This window comes from Rhipicephalus microplus, chromosome 9 (assembly GCF_043290135.1).
Source record: "Rhipicephalus microplus isolate Deutch F79 chromosome 9, USDA_Rmic, whole genome shotgun sequence".
Lineage (NCBI taxonomy): Eukaryota > Metazoa > Arthropoda > Arachnida > Ixodida > Ixodidae > Rhipicephalus > Rhipicephalus microplus.
The window spans coordinates 51,488,876-51,511,790 of record NC_134708.1 but is presented as its reverse complement, the minus strand read 5'-3'; the positions used below and the strand labels follow the sequence as shown (position 1 = coordinate 51,511,790).

Sequence of the window (22,915 nt, the reverse complement as noted above, 5' to 3'; positions counted from 1 at the left end):
ACTCACGTGCGCACGCTGTAACTCGTACTATAGGATTGTGTAAATATTTTAGGTTTGGTAGACAACTAGCATACTTAACCGTTCCTGCACTGCTGTGTTCATAGGTTGTTCGATGTGCTTCTTTTACGCCGAATTCCGTATTCTGGCAGCTAGATTGATTAGAGCGCAGTAGCTCACTGAAACGTTATAAATCAATTGTGAAAATTATTTACTTGCATAACGGAAGGGGCACAGCAGCTTAAAAATACATAACTGATCCTGGAATAGTATTAGTCATAATAAATATTACACTTCACATATTTCTTAGAAACTTTATTGAATTTAACTGGATTTTGTTACGTCTTTTTTTTTTCTTCCTCCTAAAAAGTTTCATTCGCTGCGCCGGAGTAGTTTGTCACAAATTCTTTGATCAAAAAGTATACTTCATCCGGTTTGTCAATAGCTCCGTAGTGACTCATTCCAAGAATTACACCATAAGTGAAATTACTGGTTTTTGTCAGGAAAGCAGCGAAACCATTGTAAGGTATCGGTGGCGTCCATGGGACACGTCTCGCAGTTTTATACGCGTCAGCCTCCTTCCATTGCAACTTCGATAGATAGTCTCGTTGTTTAACTGATGGGAAGAGGGGGTCTAATTGGCCGGTGTACAGCAGTACGTTTGTTTTGTTTAGCACGTTTGAAACCATAGGGGAGATATTCCTGAGGTAGTCGGTCGCTAGACCCCTAAGCAGGTCAGTATTATTGTACTCAAAAGTAACATTGGGACCTATATGCAAAGCATTTCTTACTTCCGAATTATTGTATAAAAGCAAAAAGCTACCAAGCAAAGATGGAGACCTCTCAGTGAGCAGAGGACTCAAGTAATCATGGTATAAGGTCACATTTTGGTACAAGGTAGGGGACATGTCGTTAATAAATAGAGTTTGGCTAAGCTCTTGTACAATTTTAAGCGTCAGCGAGGGATTATGACTATCGTTTTTCATTTGCTGAAACTTCTTATGGAATTCGTTTCGTCCCTTTTTGTCAACCATCGATAGTTGATACATGAAATCGCTGGAATCAGCTAAATCAAGTATCGAACCTAGGAATCCATTGCCGCCGATCACTCCTTTCAAGATAAGTTGTTTGTTATCACTGGTATTCAACATCCTGTTAGCAATTGAAACAGAATATCGAGCTGAAAAAGAAAAAAAAGTGTATAAATGTTTTGAAACTATTGCACTAACTTGCACTTCCTTCGCTGTATTGTACTTGTCCATAGTAAGTTACAAAAGAATCACGAAAGAGCATTTCACACACAGAGATCTACAGCGACTTTGCAAATTGTAAAAGTAAATCCATTATGTTCATCTGCATAGACGCTAAAGTAAACAAACACTGACAGCTGTGGCTAGGGTGACCGGTTCAGCGAAAAGAAATTGATTGTTATAATTATTGCTACAATGCGATACCTGTCGTTACTAAAGCACATTCTGTGTGACCTTGCTGCTTATAATGTTCAGCGACAGTCCCTGAAGTCCGCTCTAGGACACCTTCACTAAAGACCAATGTCGGCTGAAAGCATTCTTAGATGTCATTGACAGAAGGCGTCACAAGTGAACGCAACGAAGGCACTACTGAGTTTTTAGAAAAAAGGAACTTTGAGAAGCAACTGCGACACTGATGAGTGGCGGACTGTGACTATGTGTGTCTGCTATGGGATGTCTTTTTCTCTCTCTCCCCTTTCCATCTTACCACCCCCCTCCTGCCTTCATGTGTTCGGTAGCAAGCCGTTTGTCTTAAACTTGTTAACCTCCCTGTTTTTCCATCTGCACTATCTTGTTTCTTAATAATGCTTTATTGTTATTATTTTTTATAGTTGTGTGGTGGTGGTGGTGGTTTTAGAGTAGTAGTACTAATGTAGTATAATGTACTAGTAGTTATTTTCCGTTGCGTGTGCCCACGGAAAAAGACCTCGAGGTTGTTCCTGGGCAGATTATTGATATCTGCTACCAAAGCCCCGATTATGGGCAATCCAGAGGGTCCACGATCCGGCGGTTGAGCTTGACGTTATCATCCCAATGTGAGAGCACCCCGCTGCCCGCTGAGTTGTCTCTCAGAGTTCAGAACATTTCCGCAGAGCTGCCTGTCAGCAAGGTTAAAGTGTGCATTATTTATCATATAAATAATTCTCTTCGACATCGAACGATTGCCGAAGGGTTTGATCGTATTGTTCTTTTTATCTTACGGTCAAGCTCAATCCAGTGTGCAGCGTGAGCACTTTTGCTGCACATGCGCACCCCTCCCTCCCTCTTTCCCTCCCCCCCCCCTCTCTCCGCTCCTTATTGTTTTCATGTTCGTGCTCCTTAATGAGGTTAGACACACGTTTGGCTTGGGTTTATCACCGTGCTTATTTCACATGCCGCACATCGTTCCTTGCATGATTACGGTAACGGAAGAGTGTAATAAGAGGTTAAATTTGTTTCGCAGTGCACGCAATAATTACAGTGGTTATCGAACCACAGATGGTCACAGAAGTTACAGTCGAAGCCAATGTGCAGCTAGAAAAGCCCCCACCGAAAGCGGGCGTTCACCCAGGTGAAAGCGATCCCGCAATCGTCACATTGACGCTATGACGCTGCGCTGTTGCAAGCGTTTGACATCGCGAGCGAGCTCGGTGGCATTACTTGCAGGATTTGCCTGCCACCGGCGCTTGCATTCCCATTCACAAGTTAGTGTGGCTTTGAAGGCTGCCGTATCATTGGTACGCGAGGAAGTTGGCCTCGCGGGCCTGTTTTTGTGCCCGGACTGCACCATCGGCCTGGTGAATGCGAGCTTTATCTCTCACGTTTCTACTGTCGGCGCTCTTTTGCAATTGTTCGTGTAATATCCATGTGGAAGCCTTCCAAATAAACTGATGCGCGCGTGCTCCGTGCCACGGCAGTGACAGAATGAACGACGTCACTCACAACGCAGCCAATATGGCGCACGTGTTCGGCTAAGATGCTGCGATTGACGTGACTGATAACACAGCCAACGAAGACGACTCGTGACAGCGTTGCCAGATGGTTTTTCGTTTTTCCTAGCCATGTACAGCTATCGCTGTAAAAATTCGGGGCGTAAGCGTTAAATAAAAAAGTGACAGCTTTGCCGCAAAGGCGAAGCAATGAACTAAATAGCGACAAATTAGAAGATCACGCGCAGAATGGCAAGCAGATAGAAACGTGCCCCGCGTTTCTCACGCACAAATGAAGCACGAAACGTACTCACAGGTACAGATGTACGCGAATAAGCGTCTCAGTTTTCAATTAGCTATGTCTGTAAAGCACGCGCTTTTCGCAAACGGGAATGGAAAGATTGCAGTGACCTTTGTGCGCCCGGTAACTACAACAGAATCGTTCCAGGTAAAGCCCGAGGTTTGCCAAGACGTGCAATCATCCCCTCATCCCCACCGCGAGATGAAGGCGCGTGAGGCAGCGTCACTCTCCTTTTCTAAGCGGGGCAAAGTACGCGGCGGAGATTAGAGCGCGCACCGCCGCGCGATGTAGCGACGCTCGCTCATTGCGCCAGCTTGCTGGTAATGCTGAAAACACAATTTCCCCCGAGACTCCCATCAGCAGCGGTAAGTGGTAGTTATAAATAGCTTGCCGTTTGAACGGAGCAGGGCAAGGCTCTTGGTGGCTCAGTGGTTAACGCCTTCCTTTCACGACGCACAGGTACCACGTTCAATTCCACACGCCGGAGCCTTTTTCTGTTTTTTTTTCCTTTCTTGTATTTTCATATACATAAATACGTGTACATATACGGTGAGTGACACCGATGCCAGCGGCAAAATCCATCCGAAAGTTTCCATATAACTTATATCGCAATAAGAAAACGGACTGTGGGTCTCTGTCCAATCGGAGTCTTCTGTTTCTCATTGCCCGTTAGTAGCGATTGGCATGTTCCAGTAGAAAGCACCAGTTCGCACTGCGTGCTTTGCGCCTCCCCAGATTTCTCTCCTGCGCGACGCTGCGTTGAGGGCCAGGGTCGACGTTGTCACCAGTGTGAGTGTTAGCGCCCGCTGCTTCGCATCTGCTCGTGATTCCCTTTAGTGGGAGATGTAACTTTTTAAAGGCGAGGCTCCTTAACGATGTATGTAGTAGGAGTAGTCGTCGTCGTAATGGTAGTAGTATGTAGCCACCTCCACGGCCGAACTGGAGGAGCAGCACGTTCGCACTCTTTTTGAATTGAGGAAGAAGCACGCGCACGTTAATAAAAAAAGTAAAAGATAGTTGGTTCTGAGCAACTAACCTACACAGAAAAGTATCAGTGATTTATTCTCTAACAAAATTTACCTTGAATTTGATGCTTTTTTTTTAAAAACAACTAGTAACAGAAGGGTGCACTTTGAGCACTATCTGACCAGCAAAGTTTTTTTTTATGAAATGTGAATGATTTTATTTAAAATCGAAAAGAAAATTATGCCTGAATCGAAGGCTATATATAGAGAGGGACGGCTTTAAGCTCTCCCATAGTAGAGTACCAAGTACTCTAAATCACTCATCACTTTTTCTAAACGCTCCCTTCAGGGATAAAGGCATGCCTGGCGAGGTCCTCCCATCATAAACAAAAACAGCTTGGACATAAGCAATGGCAACAAAAAACAGAAGGAACTGAAATACTTACAAAAAGATTTAGTATTTCACATACAAGTTTGAATGCTTTGGAAAGATAGAATAACATTTTGCAATTAAATATATAGGTTTCCACGTTAAACTCGCTGGGCATAACCACTTCGGTTTTAGCAAGGTTTTGCGAGGTTGGGCCGCGCTGCCATGAACTAGCGACGGTGAGTGGTCGGAACTAGACAAGAAGCGCAGGCCGTAAAAGAGTGCACGCGTGCCGCTCCTCTAGTCTGGCCATGCCACATCTCGTTTAGTCCTTGGAATGTCCGCTGGATGGCGGTACTTCTATATGATGAATATATGCTGAAAAAATGCGAAATGGTGGTAGTTGGAGTGTTTACTAGATGAATTGACGGATGGACTGACGCACGGACGACGGACAGATGGACAGACAGATGGATGCACGGATGAATGGACGGATGGACGCATGGATGGATGGACTCACGGATAGACACATGTTTGAACGCAGAGACGGACGGCTCACGGACTGACGGACACATGGAAGGACGTACGCACGGACGGACAAATGCACGGGCAAATGCATGGACTATTGCACGGACGGACGAATGGACGCACTGACGGAAGGACGGAGGTGTGGACCGACTGCCGTATGCTTCGCCCCACCCATCATCATGCACTCGGTGGATTTGCTGTGATGTTTTTTCGTCTGTTTTCTACTCGCTTTGGCTGTGTCTGTACCCCAATACAGCAGCCGGACAACATCATTATTTCGCCTTTTTTGACAGATAGGTCTGTCTTGTATTATTTAGATAGGTCGTATCTGCGTGTCGCTACAAAATTTGGCATTATCAGTTACGAATCACTCAAGTAATTACACATCGTTTAGGTTATTTATATGTTATGCACAATTTTTGTATTTGCGATTATAGCCGACTGTAAAAAAATTCATAATGAACAGTTTAAAAACACTCTGAATGTGGTAGCTCATAACATAATTGTATATAGCCACTTTATAGGTCAGAAAATCACTAATTTTTTACACTTTTTGCCAATAAACATTCGCGATGCATTATGTCTGCAATGATATTTTTTTATAAACTACGAATGGATGCCTTGCATTGCACAAAAATCACAGATGTGTTGTTCCTAGGACGACAACTTAAAAATTAGGGGACACTAAAGCTTCGCCTTTAGGAATCGAACGTGATGGATTGTCTTGTTCTTAGTGCCCATTTCAAACACTTAGTGTATGAAACCTTTTCAAATTTGCTGTGCACCCACTATGACTTTTGTAGTGGGGCACTGGCTTTTAACGGCGGCTGCATTTCCGATGGAGGCGGAAATGTTGTGGGCCCGTGTGCTCAGATTTGGGTGCACGTTAAAGAACCCCAGGTGGTCGAAATTTCCGGAGCCCCCCACTACGGCGTCTCTCATAATCATAAGGTGGGTTTGGGACGTTAAACCCCACATATCAATCCATTACTGGCTTTCAACCACAGAGCCATTAGGATAATCACCTATTTTGACACCCGTTTGAAATGGATGCTTGTGGTGTTGGGACGTTGAACCACACATATCAATCAATTACTGGCTTTCAACCAGAAAGCCATTATGATAATCACCTAATTTGACGCCCGTTGGAAATGAATACTTGTGGTTTTGGGACATTAAACCCCATATATGAATCAATCAATTACTGGTTTTCAACCACAGAGCCATTATGATAATCACAAGTTTTCACGCCCGTTGGAAATGGATGCTTGTACACGCATTATTCCTGCAATACTTCATGTTGCAATGCGAAGCATGTATACAGGGCGCGTGTGTTTGTGAAGCATGACAGCTACTTTTACTGCCTTTCCCAGCAGACGAAGTTCTTCTCACTGTTTTCACAAGCAGAGGCGTGACCATGTGGTAGAACATCCGTTTGCCCCGCAAACGACCCGGGCTCAATCCCCTCTTGGACTAAACGACCCTGATTTGGTCCCGACTTTGGCCGAGGGTTTATCATTCATTTATTTTATTTGGATTGTTTTCGATTTTCCGTCACGCATAGGATGATTTTTCACTCATAACCGACGACACCGACGCCAACACGGGAATTTCTGCGAAACGAGCTGTTTCAATACAGTTATTAAAATTGAAATATGTTCGCGTAATGGAAACATTGCAGGCATTGTCCATCTTGCTGCTATTTGTTTTTTTTGTTTTTGGGCTATTAGTTCAGCCTTGCTTTAATGCAGAATTTCTACACTTCAATAAATTATCCAAACTCAATCCCTATATACTTTTGATGACCTCATTCTGTGTTGCTGTCTCATGCTAGTGTCAAACGAAAAGTGAACTCTTAGCCAGTCCCCCCTCTCCTTTTTTTTAAATGCGAAGCATTTCTTAGCGATGTTCGGCGACTTTGAGCGTATCTATCTATCCATCTATCTATCTAGCGACGTACGAATTTTAGCTATCCTGTCAGTTTCGATCATGCTATCAATATCAAACTTGGTATGGCACAACATGACGGTATGTAAAAGATATTTGACTAGTCATAGCATGAAATCATGGCATGTATGTGATGAATGTCATGATTTACATTTCATGGTCCTGCTGCTCTTGCCGTGGTTTCGTTCACATGGCATGTTGCAAAACTGGTATGGTATGGCATGATTGCATGGCGAACACAAGCGACAGACCCTAACATGAAAATCATGACATGCGTGTCATGTAACAACATGACTACATGCCATGCTCATGATGTACTCGTGGCCGTTTTGCTAGGGTCACATACACCTAATTTGGTATTACAGTACGTGAATAGATGACGAAGTATGTGACTGGGTATGGGACTGGTGCAAATATGATAATAATGAGATGCGTGTCATGTAACAACATGACTACATGCCATACTCATGATGTGCTGGTGGCCGTTTCGCTAGCTGCACTTATACTAAATTTGGTGGAATGGGACGTAAATGGACGACAAAGACATCATACTGGTGCAAATATTATAAGCATGAAATTCGTGTCATGTAACAACATGACTACATGCTACGTTAATGACGCGCTGACGGCCGTTTCGCTAGCTTCTCGTGTACCGAACTCGGTATTACGCGACGCGAACAGACGGCATAAGTAAATGACACATCCAAACATCATAACCACGGCATGCGAGTCATGTCACAACATGACTACATGCCACACTGATCATGCGCTCGCGGCCATTTCGCTAGCTTCACATATGCCAAATTTGGTATTACGCGACACCAATGGATGACGAAAGTATGTGACTGGTACAAACATGATATTCATGAGATGCTTGTCATGTGAGAACATGACTACATACCATAGTCAAGGCGCCAATACATTTCGACGTGACGCGGTGCATGTGCTCGCCGGCGTTTATTTCGTCGCGTCACGACGGCGTTTCCACGTCAGGCACCGGTCCTGCCATATACTAGCAGTAGAGTGTACTAGAACTTTTGAGTGGCGCGACCGAAACGCTTTCCCCTTGCTTTCTCCATCCCCAACTTGTGGCGAAAGTAGCGGCGGCGCTGCCATCGCCCAATCTACCCACTTGGTTTACTCGGCTGGCTCGGCGGCATGGCCGGCATCTCGGTTTTAGTCGCGAAATGACGAAGAAGCAGCGTCTAAACCATTGTTACGCGCCAGGTTGCACAACTGGATATCCGCGTGTGCAACAAAGTCGGAAGTTATCGCTTTTTAAGGCCCCGAAAGACGAAGAACGACGACTTCTTTGGGAGCGGAACCTCCATCGGCTTGACAAGCCACTTGACGCCGATTGTGCTGTGTGCGATTTACATTTCACACCGCATTTCATTGTGAGAGACTACGTACATGTTATCGATGGTGTTCAAGTCCGAATTCCTAGGGGAACGCCGACACTTGCCCCTGATGCAGTCCCGACGATCTTGCCCAACCTGCCTGAATATTTGACGCTCAAAACTCCGGCTCCGCGCACCCAAACAAAGCGGCGTCATCAGTGTGTGCCGGCTTCGAATGACGACAGAAAAAACGGTGACGCGTTAGCACTCCTACCCAGCTCTTTGTGGATACCAATGGTGCAACTTCTGCAGATGGCGACGAAGCTGACGAGGCAAGCTCAAGTCCCCCGTTTGACGCGATTGTCGTCACTCTCGGTGACCTTCGTGGTCTTGTCCTACCATCAAAGTCATGGGTGCTGCACGAGTTTCCTGGATTTGCCGGCGTGTCGTACGTAGCGTGCTCACTGAATCCTAGCACTCGTGATCTTTGCATTCAACAAGCCGTATACTTCACCTGTGCAGACAATGGAATCGTGCAATGTGAAGTATTCGTGCAAGAGAAACAAATAAGCTAGTCCAGTTTAGTAACTGCTCGAGAAGCCTCAGATGCTCTGCAACTTGTTGCAAGTGTCCCACTCTGTTGTGGAGCAGCAGAAACTTCATTTTTTGCCACCATCTACCTTACCCACGGTCTACACGCGCAAATGAAGTCAAGATGAGAAATCTTCTACAGTGTCAAAAGCGCACAGAAGCACCTAAAATTGAGTAAGCTATAAATTGCTACAGTGGCGTAAAAAGGATGTCATTTTTCGTGCATATTTTCTTACACTCTTAATTTTTTGACGGTACACCAAGAAGGAAAACAATTTTTCCTAGAAGAGGCTCGTAAGCGAGAGAACGTGCAAATAATAACGCGATATCTTAAAATAAATCTTTGATCTTGAATCTTTTTGTATTCAGTCTGTGATGGTAAATTTAGCAGCATTAGGGATCTCGGTGCATAATTCATCGATCTTAGCCAATTCATTGTTGCACTTCAGTGTCCCTTCAAACGATCTTTCGACCATAACATCTTTTTTCTTATGCATCTTGTAAAGACAACCTTAACTCGGTCGTTCTGTTTACTTTGCTTTATTTTATCTTTTGTATCCTGGCTTTATATTTTACGTTTTTTACAATTTACCTAATTGAAAATGTATTGTTTTAAAAATATGTAAACCTTGGTTATGTTATCAATTATGATTAACATTAGTTACGAATCTGCTTTGCAGTGTTGTTGCGTTTTTTAAGCTCTCAAAATCTTCCACTACTATGTTTCACCTAAGACGTTATGTTGCAGTATTACGTATTTCCATTTCTGTGGGTCCTACAACAATGAATCTATTCCCATATTTCAAAACCAAAGGGAGGTTTGGAAAAACTCTGCTGTTCTTCAAATAATATCAATAAAGCCTACTTTTTGGGGGTGTGTGCACGCAGCCACAAGCAATGAGCCTTTTATTTGAGTCCAGCTTTGGTGTTTTACGTGGAATGGACCAAAAGTTCTTCGTTTTGTGTGCACCATATTCCTTTTTTTTTGGGGGGGGGGGGGGGCGCTTCCGGTGTGTACCGGCCAGCTGGTTTCTCGTCTAAAATGTGTACAGTTTAAAAATTAAAAAAAAAACGCGCTCGTTATATTGTACAATGTGCTATGCTGCTTCGGGCTGCAGTGCGGTCAGCAGCAACTCCAATAACAATAATGTCAAATAACCTTTATTTGCGCGAAAAAGGGGAGGTATGTGAATAAGAAAAAAAAAAGAGGGAGATCATCTTCACACTAGGCGCGACAGAGAGGTACCAACACGTACGCGGAACGCCTGCCAGCCATCCGCCCGGAAGATTGGTCGACGCGAGCGCCACCGCATCATTCCACGCTGAAACGGCCGCTCCCAGGCCGCTTCTAGTACACGGCCGCTTCTAGTACACTCTACTAGCAGGCACGCGCCGCTCTGCGTTGCTTTGACGAATGCGCGTTTCAGCGTGTCCGGCGTCCCTCCATCACGAAAAGAGGGAGACGCAGTGTTGTCTGGGTAACGCACCGTCGGGTTGCGTCGACGGATGCCAGTGGTGCCTGGCGTCAGGCTATAGAGTGCTCGCGTTTTGCTAACGTAGCGTCGCTGTGCCGAGCGTGCGCGCACGTCAGCGCTACATTGGGATATATTTGGCCCTCCAAGATGCACTCGCGGCTGTTTCGCTAACTCCACACATACTAAATTTGGTATCACATGACGAGAATAGATGACGAAGGTAAACGACACATCCAAACATGATAATCATCACACGGAAGTCATCTATGGCATCATTTACCTCCGCCTCGTAACGATGTGCTGATATTAAAGTGACATGTTAACATTTCTGATTCGTGCTCCGCTGTACGTGGCACCTGCCAATTTTTTTTTCGTTCTTGATAATTTGAGGTGCGAATGATTAGCGTCTCTATTTTATCTATTCAAGCACATAAATGACATCGTTTCGGCGAGCGTACTTGCTTTGTGCGGGAGGAAGACATCTACGCACCTGCATAAGACTCTCCGGCGAGGTAAAAGTCCCGGCATATATATTCCGGAAATAGGAGCAAAAATTGCCTTAAAAATTCCATGACGTGGTCATTTATATTCTCCAAGCTTGTCGAATAGCAGTCGTTGCGATGTGTGAAACTGTATCCAGCCCCAACCGGTAGATCAAGGTATATAATATTGGCCAGGTTTACCAACGTATTATTCCTTACTGAGAGGTATTTTTCTGCTTTGGTATCAAAGGCTAGAGGGCCATTTGCCAGGAGTTCAACAAACAGCGCTGACAATCCTGGGCCACCCATTGTCCACAGCATCAGAGGATCGCCGGTGTCGTTTTTCTGTAAAGGCGCACAGGTTATTGGTCAAATGTAGGTTGTCTTTGAGGCGGCAGAAGAAGCACGCTGTACAGGACGTTGTATACTATCAAGTTTCATCTGTACCACTCGTAATTAAAGCGACTAGCCGCCTTTGCCACGAGCGGTATTGGTTGACAATTCAAGGGGTTACGCACACAAAAAAAAATGCATTACCTACTTTAATGGCTTCATAATAATAACCACCACCGTGCAAGACCTATTCGATATCAACCACTTTTGTAGCTATATCCCAAGTTTTCTGACATGCGAAGTCAACGTCACCAAATGAAAGTCATAATTTCGTTCCTCAAGCATTGCACGTGTTCGCAGTGCACCTTTTCGCCGCACATTCGAACGCACAACTCGACCCTGAAGTTTATGAAATTTATGCCAAATAAATGTCGTTTCTGTGGACATGTACTAATGCGACAGTTGCAACGTGTCTGCTACCATTCATAATTAAGCAGACAGTTTTTATGAGACTACACTTTGATTCATTCAGTAAGTAATATCGGCGGTTTACGTCCCAAAAGCATCATATGATTACGAGGGGCGTGATAGGGAAGGGCTCCAGAAATTTTGACCATTTGGTGTTCTTCAGCGTGCACTAATATCGCATATTCCACGGGCTCCAACCATATCGCCTCCATCGAACTGCAACAACCATGACCGGGATTAAACCCGCAACCATTAGGTCAGCCGCCGAGCACGGTAGTCAGTGTTTCGCCGGGGCGGACTTCTTCGGTAAGTAATTTCACTAGTTGCGGTATTTTAATCAGGCAGCTGAAGAAGCGGAACATATGCTGGTGTATATGCGTAAGAAAGTTATTGAAAATCTACATGAGGAAAAAAATCCAGCAGGTCCTTCACACCGGGGGAAACATGTAATGCGAAGCAGCCAGCAAGGAGTGCTAAACATGGAAGTCACAGCGCACATGACATGCATGTCAATATTTTCATGTGACCACCTGTAATGCATGTTTTTCATACAGTCCCATCGTGCAATACCACGTTTTATTTATTTTTTTCGGTGCGGTCTCAACCCATATTCTTCCTAAGTTGTTGGTTCGGAGCTACAAATATGCAAAAAAACACACAAACAAGCCCGTTTGCTGCCATCAATAAAAAGTTCGATTGATTTGATATGTGGGGTTTAACGTCCCAAAACCACCATATGATTATGAGAGATGCCGTAGTGGAGGGCTCCGGAAATTTCGTTTACCTGGGGTTTTTTAAGTGCACCATAATCTGAGTACACGGGCCTACATTCCTGCCTCCATCTGAAATGCAGCCGCTACAGCCGGGATTCGACCCCGCGACCTGCGGGTCAGCAGCCAAGTACCTTAGCCACTATATCACCACGGTGGGGCTCAATAAAAAAGTTCACTAGTTAATGTCATTTAGTTTGGTAGCTGACAACGATACTTACTATCACTATTTGTGTCCCTCTGGATATATAACTAATCTGCAAAGGTGGTTTTCTCGTACTTCTAAAAGGTAGATTTTAAAAAATATATAAAGCCTAAATTTGAACACAATGTATTATACCACCAAAACTCCCAGAGCTATACAACTTCAGTATAGGTTGGGTGGCTCGTTTCTTGGACACTGTGCGAAGCATTTAGTCATATGCCTTGCCCCTGCTCTATTCTCAATATTATTCAGGTGCGTTTCTACTTTTCGATGTTGCAAACCAACTCCAACGAAATCAAGGTGTGGTTATATTTGTTTCAAGTCAGTTAAGAGGTGATTTCCAAATTTTCATATCTTTAGCCCCCTTATGTGCAGCCCAAAAAGTTAACGAATGTGATATTGAATGTAAACGTTCATAAGTAATCCAAGTAGTTTGAACATTATCGGGCAAAATCACTGCTTTCTTTTTATTACCCATTTGTTTTCATTACTAGCAGCATATTTAACAGGTTGGAGTGCAATCGTTAATCTAACTGTACTTTCTGTCAGTTCATGAGGTCAATATTCTAGCTTAAAAATAATGTTTGGAGTTTTGCGTGCGAATGTCACGATATGATTCAGAGGCGCACCGTGCAGGGCTCCGGGTATTTAGACCGTGTGTTGCTATTTAATGTGCCCTGAAATTACACAGTATGTGAGCCTCCAGCATCGCGCACACCGTCGAGATGAGAACGCCATGGTCTGGAACAATCCGACATTTTTGAGTCCACAGCTGAGCACCGTAAGTGCTTTATCACTGAGGTGACCTAGTTTAGGATTGCAAAATATCAATTATATTGTAACGGGGTTTATTTGCAGAGTAGAACGCAGAAGACGAAGCAGTCAGCAGCGTCCGGCTTTAGAACGTGGCTCCTGAACGCTCGAACACGCAAGTAGCTGGTCGTGCTTGCTCTGGGGTTTTGGCCTAAGTTTGTGTAGTGGCTGTGGTTTCTTTGTCTTTATTAGGTGTTACTATAGTGCTTTTACAGCTAAGTAAGCGCTTTTAGCGCTAGAAAGTTCACTTAGATGCAGTTTTCTTCACCTGGACCAGGGGCTTGCCCCTGGTCTGCTTCACTTCCGCCACAGGATATACCAGTGGATCAGTTTCTACGCAATGGCATTCCCGCAGTTCCTGTGGCTCTCGTCCCTAGCAACGACGGCTTCATTCGGATGAAGAATCCGAAAGTGATCCAGGCGGAGCTTAGAGCTGTGACGTCTCACTTTCACAGCATCACAGAGGTCCGCCAGTTCGGCAGAGGTGGTGTTCTATGTTTTTCATCTGATCAGCTCTGTATCCAAGACCTATTGAAGTGCTCGAGTTTCGCGACCAATCCGGTGAGCGCCTTTATTCCCCCGCATCTGGCATGTGTGAAAGGTATTGTTCGCGGTGTCGATGTTAACTTGACCCCGTCTGAGGTATTAGAGATGTTTGCCATGACTGGTGCTGTTTCCGTTTATAGGTGTGCACGACTAGTAGAGAAGCAGAAGACGCCGACTGAGTCGGTAATTGTAACCTTTGCTGGAGTGAATCTCCCAAGCGAAATCAAGGCATGGCCACTAATATACAGAGTGGAACCGCTATCACCGCGACCACTCCAGTGTACGAAGTGCTGGCGATACGGTCACACTATTAAAGGATGCAGGTCAGAACTCAGATGCCGAGTGTGTGGTGACAACCACGAAACGAATTACTGCAAAGCTAAAGAAGAGAAATGTTGTCTCTGCAACGAACAACACTGTGCAGATAATCCTGATTGTTCTGCAAAGGCTCGAGAAATGCAAATTCTTGAAATTATAGGGCGTAGGCGCTGTTCTCGACGAGAAGCCTTAGCGGAAATACAGACTAGAACTCAGGGGTATGCCAGTGTTGCAGCACGACATCTCTCGGAAATAAATGGGTCGATTTCCCTGAATATAGCGGAGGCCATAGAAAAGGCTCTAGAAAAAGCCATGGAACGACTGACTTCTAACCTTTGCGATTCTCTATCTCAAATTTTGGCTAACCAGATGACTCGCATATTTGGTACAGCGGGAGAGTCAGGCCTAGTATCCCAACATTTTGAGAGTTCACGACCAATAGCTGACGGTGAATCTGAAACTGCGCCATCGTATTATCAGCCCGCAGGAGCCTCTGCAATAGGCGTCCACAGCCAAAATGAGGAATTTGAAACCGCACCATCGTATTCTCCGTCTACAGTACCCTCTGCAGTAGATATACAGAGTGTAAGTGAAGACAAAGCTGCACATACAATAGATTCCGATGACATGGATTTGGACCCTAGGTCCCTGAAGAGATCTAGATCCCCTGTGTCAAGGAAAACTAACTCACCGAAACAAACAAAGAACAAAAAGTATCTGAAAGAAAAGGAGAGCATTTCAAAGAGGGATTTCTTGAAAGAAAGCATTCTAGAGAAAGCTATAGCGGAAGCAGCTCTTTCGAAACCATAGGGTCGCTTAAGATTCTCCATTGGAATTGCCGATCAATCCATTCTGCATCTACGGATTTGGTATACTTGACCTCTAAATTCGCTCCTGATATTATAGCATTACAAGAGACATGGCTATCTGTACATAATTTGTTCCATTTAAATAACTTCCAATCTTTTCGATTAGACCGTCCATCGAGAGGTGGGGGTCTAGCTCTCTTTATTAGTAATAGAATTAGTATGAAAGTCAAATGCTCATACAAACATATGTCGCCAGAATGCGAAATTTTGGCAGTAGACATTACACTGCCCAACTGCACTCCTTTCACTTTAGTTAATATGTATTTTCCGGATGGAGTTCAAGACACACGAAGTTTGGATCTAGCTACCAAATCGTGGTGAAAAGACAAAGTTTTTAGTTGGAGACTTTAATTCCCAACACACCAGTTGGGGTTTTAGAACTGATCTTAGTGGGAAACGCTTGTGGGAGTGGACAATGGCCAATGACCTGACGTGCCTCAACGTCAGAACCCCCACATTTATTCGTAATCACTCCAAGTCGGCCTTAGATTTAAGTTTTGTCAGTTCAGCCATTAGTACTTCTTCTTGGAAAGCGCTGGACTGTGGCACCAACAGTGACCACTTACCGATAAGTTTTGAAATTTCTTGTCCGATAATTCCGTCTTGTTCAAATGTAAGAGTATTTGTAAATTACACTAAATTTAGGAATGACCTGAAGTCAGCACTGGCTTTTCACTCGGAAGAGAGCGATGATAAAAAAGCACTGAAAATAAACGCAGTCATTAAACGATCCTACAAAAGATCCGAATTTACTGTTGAATCCACAAAAAGAGTATTTAGCCGTTGGTGGAATGATGAATGTACAAGAGAGCACCGACGACGTCAGGCAGCTTGGAAGCAGCTCTTACATAATCAATCCCCACAAAACTGGGCCGATTATAAATTCATTTCTGCGGGCTTTAAAAGAACGGTAGCTCAGGCTAAACAAGATTATGACAGAAGACATTATGAATACCTGTCGAAGCCTAAACATGTGAAAGCACTGTTCCGATATATGAAAGCTCGGAAAATCTTGCCATCACCAGTTAATGTAGCTTGTGATAATCTGTCGGCACAAGAAATGACCACTACCTTAGAGGCTATCGGTAAAGGTCTGGAAAGCAGATTCACTTCAGTAGTGCCAAACAACTGGCACAAGTCTACGACAAAGTCTGACTTTGAAGAAGTGACACAGACTGAAGTATCCAACGTGATTAAACATTTACCCTGTGCATCTCCTGGCCCAGATGGAATCACAGTACCCATGATTAAAATTCTGTTCAATTTATCGCCTCGAGACGTCGCCAATGTTATTAACTACTCCTTCATAAACTCATGGGTGCCGCAGGATTGGAGGATAGCAAAGGTGATTCCTATACTAAAAAATCCGGGTGGAGGATTAACAGTTGATAATATCAGACCAATCTCTTTAACATCTAACATGGTCAAACTAGTAGAGAGGGTCCTACATAGCCGAGTAAGTATCTGGATGGCAGACAATTTAGTAATAAAACCGAACCAAATCGGCTTTCGTAGTGATTTCTCAATTTGGTGTGCCCATGCTGATTTAGAGAGCCGAATACAGCTCGCGCGTAAAAGAAGGCAATACGCTGCTTTAGTAACGCTTGACATAGCCAAGGCGTATGACAGTGTGGAGCACTTCATATTGTTAAATACGCTAGAGAGATTGAACTTCCCACAATATTTTATTGAGTGGGTGGCAGAATTCTTAAAATCAAGAGAATTCTACTGCGTCAAGGATGGATGTTCCTCATCTAGATTTAAACAAACGCGCGGAGTTCCCCAAGGAGCAGTCTTATCTCCAATATTATTTAATGCTTTAATGAGCACAATTCCAACAGATCAAGAAGTTACTGTCTACATTTATGCTGATGACATGGCACTCTTTGCTGCTGACTGTGGTATTTACTCATTACAACTTAAATTACAAAGATATATTAACATGTTGGAAATTTGGTTGCAGTCGATTTCGTTATCGTTAAATGTCAACAAAAGCGCGCTCATGGCGTTTCCGCTTGCAGAACCAATTTCAATTTCAATTCTATATAAACAGGAACCCATCCAGCAAGTAAACTCTATAAAATATTTGGGAATCATTTATAATGACAAACTTAACTGGAGTCCACACATAGAGTATATAACTACCAAAGCACAGCGGGCTTCAGGCTTACTACACAAGCTAAGTAACCGGAAATATGGGTTAGGGAGGCACACCTTGATAACGTTGTACAAGATGTACATGCGCCCCATCATGGAATTCGGCTGCATATTATTCTCGGGTGGCCCTGCTTATAAAACGAAACCTCTAGTAGTCTTGGAGCGAGAAGCACTGCGAATGTGTCTGGGACTCCCTAGATTTGTGGCTATCAACGTACTGTACCAGGAAGCGCGCCTGCCTACACTGCTTTGTCGATTTCGAATTTTGACCGTACAAGCATTTTTAAAATTTTATAGCTTACCGGCAAGAAGATCTCAATATGCTTTTATCGCAAACCCAGACGCCTTCTTTCTTGCTCATTGGCCACGGTTTCACACACCTCAGATAATGTTTGTACAAAAAAATCTACAAAGTATAATTGTGAACATTAGAAATGTAATTGAGACTAATGACTCGAATTGTCATGTTATTATTGAGTATGATGATATATTCCCGCAAAACGCCAAATTACAATCCCTCAAATTTTTAAATAGCATATTATTAGATTACTTGGAGCATGCAAAAACTAAAAATATAATAGCCACAGATGCTTCCGTAAATAATCAAAAGGCAGGTGTAGGCATTGCCTCTGATTTGCTTGACTGGTCCTTTTCAGTGAGACTGCCTGATTTTACTCCAGTTTTTGAAGCGGAGCTCTTGGCGATTATTTTAGCTCTTCGAAAACTTCCATCAAATCAAAACAATGCAGTAATAATGACGGATTCTCTTTCAGTTTGTGCAGCTCTGACAGCTTCAGAGAACTCTCGAATTCTAAGCACATTCAAAACATTAGTACCGCCGCAGTTGAGACTCCTGAGATTACTATGGGTTCCGGGTCACTGTGGATTAAGATTAAATGAATTGGCCGATTCCTTAGCACGAGCCGCACTTGATGGGCCAGTTTTGTCCATACTGCCAGATGTAGAATATATCACGGCTATAAGATATCGAAAATCAGCAATCTCCACTGATACGATAGAAAAAGTAATTACATGGACAGACTATAACCACCTCATGTTTCCATGGCAACCCCACTGGAGTCAGTCCAGAAAGATCGAAGTCTTAATCACTAAATTTCGATGTCGTGTCCCCCCCCCTAAACCTATATCTACACAGAGCTGGCCAGACAACATCGCCCCTCTGCGCATTCTGCGGAGAAATGGAATCACTAGATCATTATTTTTTGTATTGTCGCCGCTACGAGATACTTAGAAAAAGGTTACTAGTTATGCCATTTCGGAAAATAGGCCTTACATTGACGGCGGAAACGGCGCTAAGCTTTGGCGCCTCAGCTTTGGGACATTGCCACAGGGATGCTTTCAATGCCGTTTGCGATTATATTCAGGCAACCAAGCGTATACCTTTGTGATCTTCAATCAAAAACAAAAACAAAAAATTATTTATTACTCCCAAGGGCAGAGTGAAGTAAACGCAGCTAAGTGGTAAACATAACACCTCAAATCTCAAAATTGCTCAACTTGATTTTTTTTTCGTTTGCTCTTTTTATGTTGTTTTTATTTTTACATTAGTCTTATTATAATACTAATTCTTTACACATAGTTAAAATGATTACAGAAAAACTGCACTACACTTTCTTGGCCAATCCCCCTGAGTGGGTATGATCCAACCTCCCAGGGAAACAAAACAACGTCCGGCCAAGCGCAGCAAGCACGAGCTTATGCTGATGGCGATGCCCCTGAAGCGCCGAGAAATGCCGCTGAGGCCCCTCTTCTTCACTACAGTCTCCCTCCAAAAAAAAAAGACGCCATCCTGGCGGATTAGGGACACGAAACGACTAATGGGTCATAATATGGCTTGAGGCGAGAGACGTGGACAGTGTCGCGGCCGCGGTAGCGCAGGTCTGTGGATGAGATGATGGGCTCCACGACATAGTTGACGAGTGACGTTTGCTCTACAACGCGGTATGGCCCGATGTATTTGGGAAGAAGTTTTGCGGAGCGGCCAGGTGCGGTAGCAGGTGCCCGAAGCCATACCAGTGAACCAGGTGGAAATTTTGGAGCCGAACGGTCGCCAGTCTGGCGGGATTGCTGCTGCCACTGGTCCTCGGTAGAAAAGGAGTGGGCAAGCTGGCGGCATTCTTCAGCATGTCGGGCAGCTTCGGACAGAGTTGTACTTTCGAACTCATAAGGTTTATATGGAAGAATAGTGCCTACTGTATTTGAAGGTTCTCGTCCGTACAGAAGAAAGTATGGCGAAAACCAAGTAGCTTGTACGGCAGTATTATATGCGTAGGTGACTAACGGGAGAACTTGGTCCCAATTTGAATGATCAGAGGCGACGTACATCGACAACATATTGCCAAGAGTACGGTTGAAGCGCTCCGTCATGCCATTCGTTTGAGGGTGGTACGCTGTACTTGTGTGGTGCACGATTCGGCATTCGTTGAGTAATGCCTTCAATGCGTCAGAAAGGAAGGCACGGCCTCTGTCACTTGAGAGCTCGCGAGGGGCACCATGACACAGAATGAAACGTTGCAACAGAAATGATCCAACGGTGGCAGTCGGCAGCACGGCTGTTTTGGCATACCGTAGCGTGTCAGATGGTCCATCGCAACAATAATCCAGCGATTACCAGCTAGAGTTGATGGTAGTGGTCCGTAAATATCAATGCCGACGCGATCAAAAGGTCGACTAGGACAAGGAAGTGATTGTGACGGGTAGACTTGCCCAGGAGGTAACTTTTGTCGTTGGCACTGAGCACACAAGCGAATGAATTTCCGCACGTAGTTATACATGCCACGCCAATAAAATCTAAGTCAAAGCCTAGTGTATGTCTTGAAGAGGCCTCCGTGGGCGCACTGTTGGTCTGCGTGAAAAGCTTCGCAGATAGCAGCTAGAAGATAGTGGGCTATCACAAGGAGACACTTGAGACCATCAAAAAGGTAGTTGCGTCGATAAAGATCATCCCTTAGGCAAAAGTTGCTAGCCTGGCGGCGGAGAGCGCGAGACGGTGAAGGAGTGAGAGGACCAGAAAGAATGCTTATGAGGCCATTGATCCAGGGATCCTTTCGTTGTTCCACGGTCATGTTGCGCAAGGGGGATGACACAAGTACAGGCTCGAGGGAAGAGAGGCAAACACCTTCATCCGATATGGGTGAGCGAGAAAGGGCGTCGGCGTCTGTGTGCTTATGACTAGATCTGTAAATAACGCGGATGTCGTATTCCTGAAGTTTGAGCGCTCAGCGAGCAAGTCGTCCGGAAGGGTCTTTAAGTGTGGATAGCCAACAAAGGGCGTGGTGGTCAGTGACGACGTCGAATGCGGGACCATACAGGTAGGAGCGAAATTTTCTAAGGGCCCAAATAATAGCTAAACACTCCTTCTCGGTCACAGAGTAGTTAGCCTCGGCTTTCGTCAAAGTTCGGCTTGCATAGGCGATGAGATATTCATCAAACTCTGCCTTTCATTGCGCGAGCACAGCGCCAAGTCCAACACCGCTGGTATCAGTATGAACCTCCGTGGGAGCAGCAGGATCGTAGTGGTGGAGGATGGGTGGGGAAGTTAGCAGGTGGCGTAATTTGGTGAACGCATCATCGCATGCTGGTGACCAGGTGGAAAGGTCCTTGTCGCCGCTAAGAAGGTCCGTAAGGGGCGCACATACGGAAGCAAAGTTTCTAATAAAGCGTCGGAAGTATGACGACAAGCCGACAAAACTTCTAAGTTCCTTCAAGTTCTTTGGCTTCGGAAAATCGGCGACTGCTCGAAGCTTGGTGGGGTCGGAAAGTATGCCGTCCCGCGATACGACGTGGCCAAGAATGGTGAGCTGCTGGGCACCAAAACGACTTTTCTTGAGGTTGAGTTGAAGGCCAGCGTCGATGAGGCGTGTGAGGACGTGCTCGAGACGATTTAAATGGGTGTCAAAATCGGTGGAAAACACAACTACGTCATCGAGGTAGCATAAACATGCCTGTTCCACTTGAGGCCTCGTAAAATAGTGTCCATCATTCTTTCAAAAGTGGCTGGAGCGTTACGAAGGCCAAAAGGCATAATGGTCAATTCGTATAATTCATCAGGTGGGACAAATGCTGTTTTTGGTCGGTCAGATGCTTTCATAGGAACTTGCCAGTATTCAGACAGTAAATCCAGCGAAGAGAAGTATTCTGCTCCCTGCAAACAGTCAAGGGCGTCGTCTTTTCGCGGTAACGGGTAAACGTCCTTACGGGTGATCTTGTTCAAACGTCGATAGTCCACACAGAACCGAATGAAGCCGTCCTTCTTCTTAACAAGAATGACCGGTGACGCCCAGGGACTGTTAGAAGGCTGTACAATACCCCGCTGGAGCATGTCAGCAACCTGGCCGTCAATAACACGGCGCTCCGACGCTGAGACTCGGTAGGGGCGCTGCCGTAGAGGCGTATGGCTTCCTGTGTCAATCTTGTGAGATGTGTTCGATGTGCGACTGAGGCCAGAAGCGTGGCTGTCAAAAAAAAATATGAAACTTTTGCAGCAGGTTCACCAACTGGCTTTGTTCTGAAGAAGACTTTGCGACATCGATGGAGTAGTGGAAAGCGTCAAGGAGTGACTGGTCAACAACGGAGTCAGAAATGAGTGCGCTGAGGTCCGTAGAAAGTAAACTAGATGGAGCGTCAAAAATGTGACGGGCGTCGATCGGACGCACGTGACCGAGACACTCACAATAGCATAAAGGTGAAGGCCCTTCTAGCGTACTGTACACGAGCGTCTTTGTGACGCCATGGTGGAGAGAAAGGAGGGCAACGGGCAGTGGAGAACATTTGCGTTGAATGAACAGGGCAGAGGGCATAAATAGAACATCACCGTCGGAAATAGCGTCACACGACACAGTCACCAGCAGAGAAGAGCGTGGTGGTACGGTGGTGTCGTCGGAAACAGCCAGTTTACAATACGGCAGGGAGGCTTCGACAGCGTCAACATCAGGAAGTGCAGATAGCTCAAGTTCAGCGCGACAGCAGTCAATGACGGTATTATTATTCGCAAGGAAGTCCCAGCCGAGTATCATGTTATGGGAACACCAGGACAGCACTACGAATTCGACGATATACACAATCCCTTCGATGACGACTCGTGTGGTACAGGCTGCGAGAGGTGTTACACTTTGTGCGTTAGCCGTTCTAAGAGAGAGGCCGGATAATGGCGTCAGAACTTTGCGGAGTTTGCGGCACAGGTTGATGGAAAGGACGGATAGAGCGGCTCCGGTGTTGACAAGCGCCATGACGACGATACCATCGACTGACACTTCTATGATGTTAACCTGATAGGGGCGAGGACTTGTGCATGGCGACGGGGACGCTGTTCGTGCTTAGGGTACTGCGGCCGTTAGTTTTCCTTGTTGGTGGATCCGGAACGACGACGCATAGGGAAAGCGAACGTCGACGTGGAGATGGGGAGCAGCGGGTGGGACCGTGTGGACGATCAGAAGGAAAGGAAGAAGAAAGAGGGCTTGAAGGCGTAGAACAAAACTGAGG

At 45.0% G+C, this 22,915-nt stretch overlaps 1 protein-coding gene across 2 annotated transcripts in view; it reads right to left on the bottom strand.

The window, feature by feature from the left end:
• Nucleotides 1–297: 297 nt before the first annotated feature.
• LOC119165045 (venom serine carboxypeptidase-like) overlaps nucleotides 298–22,915 on the bottom strand; it is a 50,717-nt gene continuing 28,099 nt past the window's right edge. The window contains exons 4-5 of one of the 2 annotated variants that reach the window (XM_075873643.1): nucleotides 10,943–11,279; nucleotides 298–1,177 (exon numbers count right to left, since the gene is read on the bottom strand). In XM_075873643.1, the coding sequence (XP_075729758.1) occupies nucleotides 360–1,177; nucleotides 10,943–11,279 (1,155 nt within the window). In that variant the 3' untranslated portion in view covers nucleotides 298–359. The remainder of the gene's footprint in view (nucleotides 1,178–10,942; nucleotides 11,280–22,915) is intronic. The other variant, XM_075873644.1, reaches the window with a different exon arrangement.